At 48.4% G+C, this 11,866-nt stretch overlaps 3 protein-coding genes across 3 annotated transcripts; 1 reads left to right on the forward strand and 2 right to left on the reverse strand.

Moving 5' to 3' along the window:
* Positions 1-2,591: 2,591 nt before the first annotated feature.
* Positions 2,592-3,595, reverse strand: H257_01535 (hypothetical protein; the record flags this gene model as incomplete). The annotated part of the gene is made up of 2 exons (XM_009824791.1): positions 2,592-2,999; positions 3,197-3,595. The coding sequence occupies 2 exons, from the start codon at positions 3,593-3,595 to the stop codon at positions 2,592-2,594; spliced, it is 807 nt and encodes a 268-aa protein (XP_009823093.1).
* A 3,063-nt stretch (positions 3,596-6,658) lies between these two features.
* Positions 6,659-7,693, reverse strand: H257_01536 (hypothetical protein; the record flags this gene model as incomplete). The annotated part of the gene is made up of 2 exons (XM_009824792.1): positions 6,659-6,972; positions 7,414-7,693. 2 exons carry the CDS (start codon positions 7,691-7,693, stop codon positions 6,659-6,661), a joined length of 594 nt encoding a protein of 197 aa, XP_009823094.1.
* Positions 7,694-8,553: 860 nt separating this feature from the next.
* On the forward strand, positions 8,554-11,472 carry H257_01537 (hypothetical protein; the record flags this gene model as incomplete). The annotated part of the gene is made up of 5 exons (XM_009824793.1): positions 8,554-8,935; positions 8,981-9,853; positions 10,323-10,625; positions 10,696-11,237; positions 11,395-11,472. The coding sequence occupies 5 exons, from the start codon at positions 8,554-8,556 to the stop codon at positions 11,470-11,472; spliced, it is 2,178 nt and encodes a 725-aa protein (XP_009823095.1).
* Between the last annotated feature and the right edge of the window lie 394 nt (positions 11,473-11,866).

Below are 11,866 nucleotides of genomic sequence, written 5' to 3' on the forward strand. Positions count from 1 at the left end.
ACGCATGATATGTATGTATGTGTTGCTTCAACCTAACACCATCTCTGCCGGCGGTTGGACCTCATGGTCAGACATGGCTGACTTGGTCGCACAAAAGCGTGCGAAAAGCAGGAATGACTGGTTACATGCAGGGATGGAGAGTCCATGCTTTTCATGACACGAAAAGCAAGGCGTACATTCGGATTACGGATAATTGTAGCCTATCAAACTGATTTTGCAAAAGCAGGAATGGCCAAAAGCAGGAACAATTCGTTCGCAGACCAGGCTCTAAGGGCTTCCACACCGGCTGATGTGCTTACTGTACATCACTACATCAGCAAAAATTTACATTTTTCAAACCCACACCGGTTGCCAATAAATTTTACATCATGATGTAAACGCTCCATAAACACAGATTTCTCAACAGATAGATCTGTTGGGTCGTTTACAGTTCTATGCGATTGAGGTCCCAATGGACTTCTTCAACGAAGTATGTCATCACAACGTCCTGGAGCACGCCGGCAGCATGAATATGGATCTTACAGACAATAGAATGTACAGTGGGTGTGAAAAGTTTAGTCCATCTGATATATATTTTAGTATATTAATTTTCGAATGAAGTATTTACATTTGTATGAAAAGAATGAGTGCATTTGATAGGTGTAGTTTCAACCAATCAAGTGCGATCTTCAAGCCAGCGCCAATTAGAAAGTAGACAAGACGATAAAAAGTATCATGTCAAAAAGTTTAAGTCCGACACCAATGAAACGAAAAAAGTGAGCGTATTTCAAATTTAATACTTGGTATGACCACCTTTGGCTGCAACAACCATGGCCATTCTGCTTGGCATCGATTGAATCAACTTTTGGATGTATTCCAAGGGAATTTCATCCCACAACCTCTCAATTTTCGATCGCAAGTCACCAAGCGACGTTGCAGGCATGATACGAATCTTCCGCTCGATTTCCTCCCACACGTGTTCAATCGGGTTCAAGTCTGGGCTCTGAGGTGGGTGGGCAAGAGTCTCGACAGCATTATCGTCGAACAAGCGCATTTCAACTTTCGCCTTATGTATGGGGGCATTGTCTTGTTGGAAGACGAAGTCAAGCGGGAGGTCCAATTTGGCAAAGTTGTCGGGCAGCTGGGCCTCCAAGAGCTCGACATAGTCCTCAGAGCTCACCTTGCCGTCGATAAACACCAGTGTGCCGGTTCCATTCATTACTATGGCCCCCCACACCATGACCGACTGACGCCCACTTTTAAACGTAGGAACGACACAGGCCTCGTTGAACTCTTCGCCGGGTCGGCGCCAGACGTAGATACGCCCACTCGAGCCGGTCAAATTGAACGGACTTTCGTCCGTGAATAGCACCTTCTTCCAGTCATCGTTGGTCCAATGCTGGTACTTCTTGGCGTAGTCCAGGCGTTTCTTCTTGTTGGCCTTTGACAGGTATGGCTTCTGGCGTGCCGCACGCCCATGGAAACCAGTTTCTCGTATACGTTGACGTATAGTCGCCTGCGAAATGTCCTTGTGGTGGAAGACGGCAAAGCTTTCCTGCAGCGTCTCAACGCTTAGGCGGCGGTTTTGCTTCACCGCGGGAACGATGATGCAGTTCTCATGCGGGGTTGTCACACGTGGGCGGCCAGTCCGAGGTGCAGAACGAACAAGACCAGTTTTTTTGAACGCCTCTATTATGGACTTGACCGATGGTTTAGGTATTTCCAGTTCCTTGGCGATTTGGGCGTAGCTGAGACCGCTTTTGTGCTTTGAAATCACGATGCTGCGTATCTCAGGTGGGTGCTCCTTGCCCTTGCCCATGCTTTCGTTTCATAGAGCTATTGAGTGCTGTAGTTGGTTGTGGAGGTGTGGTTGCAATTATAAATGAGATTTTGGTGATGGTAGACGATTAGAGTTCATGTTTGTGTTTGAATGTCGCCGTGCTATGATGTGGACTTAAACTTTTTGAGAGTGGTACAAAGTTTGACTTCAATTTTAGCCAGCTGTTCTTCAGGTTTTACGTCATCGATAGTTGAACTTGTTTGCCAATTGCAGTACGAATCGAATGGTTCAAGACTCGTTTCAAGGTGACAAATATTTTAGAAATAATCTCAAATTTTCGAAATTTTGACAGGTGGACTTAAACTTTCACAGCCACTGTAGAATACCAGTATGCCAACCCTACCGCACTAAATTCTCGACTTGCGAGAGCTCCAAAACCTCAATCGCCAGCGGGCGTACTACGCGAGTTTGCCCATCAGGATTACAGTTTCCGCCAACCGGTGTGGATTGGCTGTGAAGTGATGTACTACTGTTACAGCACGCACTCAATAAACGGATCATTTCAGCTCTATGTTTACATCAGCCGGTGGGGATGCTCTAAGGTGTCAACCGGGCCGACTAGCTCAAAAGTTATGAAAGGGACGCAAATCCGTTACGCGTGAAAATATGTTAAAATATTTCTACGATCTAGTTCAAGCCTGCTTGAATTTTGATTGTACAAGCGACATATACAATTTTTACAAAGGTGAATTGTGTACCGCCAGCCTTGGGAGCGGCGTGGCGGTCGCCCCATATGAAAATCCTGTTGAGACCATTTCGGTGGTCTTGTTGGCTATTTCTTGCCCATCCATTCTGGTGTATCGTTCGAAGGCGTCTGACGTCCACCGACCGAACAGTTGAATTGCCAGGTCGGTAGCGCCGCCGCGAAACAAAGCCGACGCACCGCAACTTTCGCAGCGAATGGGTTGAGAGCATCTTGACCAGTGACACCAGCAGCCAGTTTGATGCGTGTTCTGATGAGTTCGGAGGGCATGGGTTTACCACGCTTGATGCAACACCGTGGTTCGTTTGGCTTGACACCAATTGTACGCGCTTGGTGCACAGGATCCACGCTGCAGCCACTGGGCATAACCAAGTCACGCCCGAAGTTGCCAGTTGTAAGTGATTTCACGACCTGATTGGTCGGACTTTGAGCTCCGAATTCGCAGTTGGACTTTGCGGATGTTGTTGTGCGTTGAAGCTGTGCGACCCAGGGCGTCGAGGAACAATACAACTTGGATGCGGATGATGTGATTGATTGGCTTGCCGTTAACGGAGGAGTATTCGGATTGACGGAGATGAAAGAAGAAAGCCAGGACAGTAGAGCCCGAGATGACTGGGTCTTGGTGGGTTTCGAGGTGTAGCCGATTGCGTAGGGCAAAGAGGAAGGATATTAACGGAGATGAGGTCTTTGGCGTGGGAGTGGGTGCGGGAGCGTTGCATGCCGGTGAGTTGGATGCTGTGTAGAGGTGCGATGCGAGTAGAGTAGCCGCGGTTACATTGGTGGTACCACGACACAATTGTGAATTTGGACTTGATTGTGGTGGCGATGTTGGAACAGCCCAACTCGCTGACTAGAGGTATAGGGCAATGCGTAGAGATCAGTTGAATGTGATTGTACGTGATTTGACAGCCATTTGGGTAGTCGGAGCGATCAGCCAAACGTTCTCCATTCGCGCCAGACTTCAGAGTACCTTGTAGCGAGCATGGGGCCAAAGACACTCGTTGAAGTTCCGACAGGGAAGATAGGAGTGGCGTAAATGCTGATTGGGTCCAACCCTCATTGCCGCGCACCATAGAGTTGTGTATGGCTCGTGGCTGGCCCGTGATCCTGCGTCTGGTCGTGTGTTTATTATGCCTTGGATATGTTGAGCCGTGACGTGTAGGTAGTGTAGGGCTTGGTGGAGGCCGAGACAGCGATTGAGTTCTTTATTGGCGAGTGTAGTGGACCATGCCAGCGCGCCCCACTCTACTACCAGTGAAGCCCCCAATCGTGGCGTGGTCGATTTTAACACGCTATCTCCCATTTTTCACTGTTGACGACGAGAAGTTTCGAAGTATACGAACTTGCCCAAGACCTCATCCAAGGCCCTCAAAAAGAGAGATCCGATCTGTCGAGGACCTGGTCGAACAACCAATTGCCGAAGAAATTCCCGAGAAGTTTGCCATCATCTTCGACGGCTGGTCTTCCGGAGGAACTTCATACTGCGCCATCTTCGCTTCGTACGTCTATCCCGAGTCGAAGTTGCACCGATGCCCCTTACTCGCCATATCGCCGTTACTCGACGAATCCGACCTCAGTGCAGACAGCCACAATGCTTTCCTGAAAACTACGGTTGAGTCATACGGGAAATCGATAATGAATGTGGTGTGTCTCATTGGCGACAACTGCCCGACTAACCGCGCGATGGCGGATCGCTTGGGTATTCCATTGGTTGGTTGTGGGTCGCACCGTTTCAACTTGGCTGCTGGGCTTGTCATGGAGCCCCTTGGTGATGTCTTGGCACAGGTCAGCAGTATCATGCAAAAAGCTCATACGCTTAAACATCGAGGAGCGTTGCGTCAACGTACCCACCTGGCTCCGGTGCTGCGGAACGTCACTAGATGGTCGAGTGACTTCAAGATGCTCAAGCGTTTTTTGACAATCGAGTCATGTCTAGTTATAATTCCGGATATTTTACCCATGATGCTAAGTCACGGGGAGGTGGCTGGTATCCGGAAGCTGGTGGCAACGCTGGAGGACTTCGAAAGCGTGACCGTTGTGCTGCAGTCTCCGAAAACAACCATGGCAACCGTGAAGTGCCTGTTTGAAGGCGTGATGGCGAAGTATCCGGAAACGGAAAAGTTCTTATCCGGACGCTCACGAATCATCAATAACCCAAGCTTCGAAAGTGGCGTTGTCAAAATCATTGAAGGCGACCTTGATGCTTTGTAGCAAGACGAATTAGATGCTGTAGCTATGCTGCAGTGCACCTCGAGTGATTTTCAGATACCTGGCGACAAGGATGGCTGCAGCTTTGCCCAGTCCATTCTGAGCTCAAAGCGTCGTCGACTGGTATCATCAGCGTTTGTTGACGTATCATTTATCTTGGCAACGTCGAACATTGTTGAACGCTTGTTCTCGGCCAAAATGATCCTTACAGACCACCGCCAAAGTTTGTATCCTGTCCATGTGGAGTTGCTGTTGTTCCTGCATGTAAACCAGCGATTTTGGGACGCACAAGTTGTTCAACAAGCCGAATTTGCAACCCGAGTTCCAAGTCACCCTTAGGGAAAGTAGGGTCCCTTAGTAGGGGATCGTTGTTAAAAAGGGAAATATAGTAGGGCAGCCAATATGCAATTTTCCATAAGTATGCTTTCATTTTAAATGTCTTCCCTACTATTCCATACTATTTTTCCGAGGCCTGGTTATGAACCCAACGTATTGACCACTGGCGGACCCCCCAAAATAGCACAAGTCACAAGTTTGTGTTTGGCATATGTTGTGGATGTGTCACTGTATGTGTTGCGTTTATATTTACATGTCCAAGATGTGCCACCCAAAAATCAGGAGCACAAGTGCCAAAAACGACTGGCTTAAAGTTGTTTTGGCCAGCACTTGCGAATCTGGCTGCTCTACCTTAATGGGAGGCAAGCTCCTCTCACTCCTGGCGGCACGGCGACGGTCTCTTCAGCATGGGAAGGCCACACACGACTCCTTTTCACGCTGATGATGCGCTTGCGAATGAAGACTAGGACTCGCAACAAGGTCAATAACACATATAATGATGATCGTCTTACGAATTAAAGATTCAATCATCTGCCCTCGTTCAAACGAAAGATATCCCATGGCGCGCGATGTATACGAGCAAGTGCGATCAGAGCTTACTAGTCTCGATGTTGGTTCTTTTGAACGACTTCTCAAGGTGTTTTCGAATAAGTACATCGTGAAATCCGGACGAGGTATTTAGTATTTCAAAGTATATGTTGTGCACTGGAAGACTTAGATTAACAATTATAGATCGTCGTGGTAGACTAGCACGTTGCGCTGAGAAGCACGTTGTACTTGCTTCCTTGCTTCACTTGTACTCAGCTCCTGTAGAACACAAAACGCTTTGTGAACTCTTTGGTATGCCGAGTACGACACTATCGCGGGTGCTGCTTAATGCAGAATGTGCACTGCTTGAGGCTCTCCGCTGCACTCCAGAAGCTGCAATTTGCTTCCCAAACCATGTTACGCAATTGGCATGGGCTGATGCATGCAGTGCTCGTGAGCCTAATGCGCCACGAGTATCATTTTTCCTTGACGGAAAGAATTACCCAGTGCAGGAGCCAAGCCATCGCGACATTCAAAATGCGTTTTACAACGGTAGGTATAATATTATTGTTGTTAAGTTGCAAATAACAGTTTGACTTGGTAATTTAGGTTGGTTACATTCGGTTTATGTAACTGGCGTGTTGTTGTACGGCGTTGATGGGCCTCGCGTTTGGGAAGCATAACTTCCCGGGTTTGTGGAACGATGGAGAAATGAGTCGCCCTCTCATCGATCTGCTGAGGAAACCAGGCGTGTTAGCACCCGGAGTGGTGTGGCTGCGGGCACTGCATTCCCTGTCAAGAACGGAAACTACAGTATTGTAACCCCCCTCAAGTCGGGGGATCTTGAAAAGACGTCGCCGGTGCTGCATGAAGCAGTCACGCGAACTAGCAACGCCATCCGATCAGTGTTTCAACCAAGTAAATAACTACCGGTTGTAGCAGTTCGATTTTTACTATTTGTCACGTAGATGTTTGATAAAAGCTAATGAGCAGTAACATTACAAGTTGGAAAAACGCATTTAGGATTACAAGTTGGATAACCATTTACATGTTAATCCTAAAGGTTAGTTTGAATTCCCTAACAATTTTGCCATGAACGACATCATGACAAGTTCGTGTTGCTGTTCACGCTTGCGAGCTTCGCGTTCGCGCTCCTCACGGGCCTTCAGCTCTTGACGTCGTGTTTCGTCATCACGACGACGTTGCTCGGCCTGCTCCTTCTTCGATTCTTCGCGCTCCAAAATCTCTTGGCGGCGCAGTTCGGCCTGCTCCTTCTTCCACTCGGAATCCCGAGCATGAGCATCACCTTCCATTTTTATCCAAATTGATAAAAATAGATCTGCGGCCTGTGCGACATCGGTCGCAGCTGCGAGCTTTGCTAAAAATCACCGTAAATACTCATGATAAATTTCATTACAAATAAAAAATTATAAAATAAACAATCATGATAAATGGTGTGATAATGCAAGACCATGCAAGCCAGAGTAAAAACTATTGATACTTAGACAGTAAAGTCAAGGTAAAAATCATGGCAATCAACACGACAAGAACTTATCAAATAAATATATATAGACATTGTACATACCGATTGAGTTGTCTAACGACGACCGACGCTGCGCAGCCATAGACAGCTAGGCTTGTTCTTCTCCACCTTGATTGCTGTAACAAAGTCGGCTTCATCCTTTCCAAGACGAGAAGTCACAACGAGGGCTTCAACGCAGACGTCGTCGACTTCGTCCATGTCGTCTTGACCACCCACTGAAGGGTCGCTTGCTGCATCGCCATCTTCTTCCTGGTGGTGCAGCTCAATCGCGCCAACCTTGGTCTGGATTGCCAAGTAGTTTCGCACGCTCGACGTCAGGCGGGCAATAGGACGTCCCGGTTGGCTTCGTCTTGTTGTTTAAACCTTGGAATCTTCGCTTCAGGCTGACTCCATCGCGCTCCGGCCAAGCGGATGGGTCCGTGCGATTGTACTCAAACGCCATGCGCTCCCACATGTTGCCCCCAAAAGGCTTGAGCTCCTCGACGAGGTCAAGGAGCCGTGACGTCACTTCACTTGAGAAGTTCTTCGACTTGGTTCGTGGCTTCCGTGCGTTCATCAAAGCGCAATGCTATCCAAGAGGCCAGGTACCATAAAATGACTGGTATGTCCTATTGGCTGGCCCTACACTTTGTTAAACGCAGGGAATCTGCGAAACAGCCAAAAAACTCCACATCTCCACATATGTGAGATACGCGATACAAACACATACTTGGTTAGACTTCACTGAAGTCTCACCAAGTATGTGTTTGCGTTTGTGTTTATGCTATTTTTGGGGGTCCCCCACTAGCCCAGCGGTCCATTATGATGTGGCTTCGATTTTTTTCTATCTTTACATGAAAACTTAGTTACTCACACAACGACCTGCCTACTGATACTAGATAAATAGGTACTTCCTCCGTTCGTGAATACTGTTGACACAATTTTTGAAAGTCCGAAATTCACTCCATTTATTCCCAATTCAGCTGCAATTAGGCACATTTTACAGCCAATGAAGAGCTCTATTCAACGTATTTTTCGTATCAATTTTATTGGCCACGAGCGCAGAGAACCATCACCCAGAAGAGTTGACGACCAATGAAAAAATGTACTTCCTCTGTTCCGTAAAGGTGGAGACCGTTTCATCTGAGATCACTCTCTCTGGCAGTAATCGCCAGAATTGGCTGAAATTGTACTCGATTGTAGCCAATTAAAAGACGAGTTCGTGGCTATTTTTAGATCAATTTTATTGGTTGAGATGACTTCACAACCCTCGGCCAAAGCTTTCAACTCAGCCCAGCCAATCTTTAAACACCCGTAACTAAGTCATTTCTTATCCAATCGAGTTCAAATCAAGCGCAAACGACTCGTCTCGTTGCGTAGATACAGCTAGCGCCCTTCAGAAAAATTTTCTGTGGGCGGAGTTCCGGAAGATACACGATGCGGCGTGCCACGACCAAACACGACATTCCCAACGACCAGCGGTTAAGTTTGTACCACGAGCTGCTGCAGCACAAAGAGAACGGTCGGCTTCCCTACGGCAAAGGCAAGGAACTCATGCAGCAGTACGGCCTGTCGAAGCAAACGTTGTCCAAGATTTGGAAGGCGGGACAGGAGTCCAAGGCTCGCACTGGCCTTGCCAACGTCGCCAACAAGAAGAAAGGCCGGTGTGGTCGTCCACGTCGTCGATCGATCAAGGACTTGGAAGTTGCCATCAAAGCCGTGCCACCCCATTTGCGCCTGACCCTGCGATCGTTGGCGGTGTCCAGTGGCATTGCTCCCACGACTCTCTGGCGGCTGCTGCAGTCAAAGAAGCTACGACGTTGAACAAGTCACCTCAAGCCGATGGTTACTGACAAGCACAAAGCTGACCGGGTGGTGTTCGCGCGCTCATTTCTTCGACAGTGTCGTGACGGCATGATGTGGCACGACATGATGGACCGTGTCCACATCGATGAGAAGTGGTTCTATGTTACGATGGTCAAGCGGCGTTACTACCTATGGCACGACGAAGACTTGCCGGTTCGAAAATGCTCGTCCAAACGCCACATCATCAAGGTTATGTTCTTGACCGCCGTTGCCCGTCCCCGCTATGACCATGGCAGCAAGACGATGTGGGATGGCAAGATCGGGATGTGGCCGTTCGTGTCCGAGGTCCCTGCTCAACGAACTAGCAAGAACCGACCTCGTGGGACCATGGTCACGGCCCCAATCACAGTGACGAAGCCTGTGTACCGCGATTTCCTCGTCAACAAGGTAGTGCCGCGAATCAAGCAAGTTTGGCCTGGACGGCGCGACGTGCCTGTTTACATCCAGCAGGACAACGCGCATGTTCAAGTTGACGACGTGGCAGTGGCTACTGCTGGTACCACTGGCGGCTGGAGAATCCAACTTGTCGCCCAGCCCGCCATGAGTCCCGATTTCAATGTGCTCGACCTAGGGTTCTTCAACTCAATCCAAGCACTGCAGCATCGCCAGGTGGTCACCTGCATCGACGATCTCGTTGCAGCCGTTCATGCGGCCTTCGATGAGCTGGACCTTCGTACTTTGGACAAGGCGTTCGTGACTCTTCAAAAGGTCATGGAAGAGTCTTTGAAGGTCGGTGGAGACAACACGTACAAGTTGCCACATTTGCACAAGGACAAGCTTGCAAGACAGGGATTGCTGACATCTCAATTGGCGTGTGACCCAGACGTTGCTGGTGCCATCGAAGCGATGAATAGTCGGATGGACTTCGAGCGTAGAGTAGATAAACTATCGAGTGTGCTTGAGTCGTGTGTGATGATGGTGCAATCAATACGTCGAATATTGATGAACTCTGTACAATTGTGCAGGATTTGAGCACAGATGAAAACTAGGCTCATGATATCATGTTCACTCTCGTCGTATAATCTCAAATGTGAATAAAAATACACTTTTGGCAATTTGAAGATATACAAATATGAAGATAAAATTCTGTCGAAAAGCAATGGTCTCCACCTTAACGGAACAGAGGAAGTACCACGCTGTTCCATAAAATTTGTCATGTTGTACTTTTGATTGGCGGCATTTTTCTAAAAATACTCCAATTGAGTGTCTGATTGGCGTTCTGGAAGCACTTTCCAGCCATTTTGGTTGTTGAGATATTGCGCGGCAAAACTTCCGGGTCATGGTCAGCTATTACAAAATGACCCGCCAGAACTTCATTACACAATTTATTGGCTACGCAGCACTTCCTGCACACACATATCGCCACTACATGCCTCCTCGTTCACCACGGCGAACCGGTGATGCTTCTGTCGCCGTCCGGGACCTCGCGGACGTGCGCAAGCACTTGAGCTTCGCCCATCGCCGCACGGCCTACGAAACGCTGCTTAGCGTCGCCGTTGATGGTGTGCTGCCCCGTGGGGCTCTCACTGAGCTTGCACAGATGTTTCGCTGCCATCCGCAAACGATATCACGTCTGTGGACGCAAGCGCGTCTCTCGCTCCGCGGCGGCCACTGTGCCGCCGATGTCGCCTCAAAAACCAAGGGTAATTCTCTCAAACCAGATATTTTTATAAATTTATGCAATTCTTGATATATGAGGTTGTACTTTTTAAGGGAACTCTGGACGCCATGCGCTCCGAACAAGCGACGAAATTGAAGCTGCCATCCGAAACGTGCCACAAATGCAACGGCAGACCTTACGCTCTCTGTCGGCCGCGTGTGGAATCCCCATGACGACGATCTTTAGCCACATGAAGAAGAATCCTCGCTCCAAGGCGCGGTCAAACTACGTCAAGCCCCATCTTACCCCTGCGAACATCGAAGAACGACTCAAGTTTGCCATGTCCTTCGTTCGGCCTTTGCCAAGTGGACGCCATCTTTTCAACGACATGCACGACTATGTGCATGTTGACGAAAAGTGGTTCTACTTGACGAAGGTTAAACGTAGGTACTATGTGTACGACGACGAAGAGGTCGCGGCTCGGGCGGTCAAGTCCAAGCGCTTTATCACCAAGGTGATGTTCCTTGCCGCTGTGGCCAGGCCGCGATATGACCCACACGGCAAAAAGGAATGGGACGGCAAGGTTGGTGTTTGGCCCTTCGTTCAAGTGACGCCAGCGCAGCGTGGAAGCAAGAACAGGTCGAAGGGCGCCATGGTCACCACCCCACAATCCGTCGACGCACCATTTTATTTTAATACAATATTAAATAAGGTTGTCCCCGCCATCCAGGAAAAGTTTCCTAGATGTGGCAGACGGGGTAATGTGCTGATCCAACAAGACAATGCAAGCCCGCACAGAAATGTAACGACAGAAAAGCTTTGTGCACATGGAGTTTGTGGCATTGGAGTGGCTAACCAACCCCCGAACAGCCCCGATTTCAACGTGTTAGATTTAGAATTCTTTAATTCTATTCAAAGCCTACAGTACCAAAAGTGCACTCGAACCATCGAGGAGCTTATTGTGCACTCGAACCATCGAGGAGATTATTGTTGCTGTAGAAAATGCGTTCTATGAGTTGCCGACTGACACGCTTGCAAAGACTTTCGTAACCCTTCAAAAAGTTATGGAATTGTCCATTGAAATACATGGCAGCAACGAGTATAAGCTTCCTCACATGAAGAAGGACGCTCTCATTGCAGACTTTGCATCGTATAATGTCTAGTTTGACGCCTCGTCCACGAGAGCGCTTTGGCTCATTTGAATAGCCGACTTGGTGAGGAGGTTCACCTCGATGCCATGGTCAAGTCTCTTGAATGAGACATTAAAAAAATACAATAAAATTT

This window comes from Aphanomyces astaci (assembly GCF_000520075.1).
Source record: "Aphanomyces astaci strain APO3 unplaced genomic scaffold supercont1.2, whole genome shotgun sequence".
NCBI classification, from domain to species: domain Eukaryota; phylum Oomycota; class Saprolegniomycetes; order Saprolegniales; family Verrucalvaceae; genus Aphanomyces; species Aphanomyces astaci.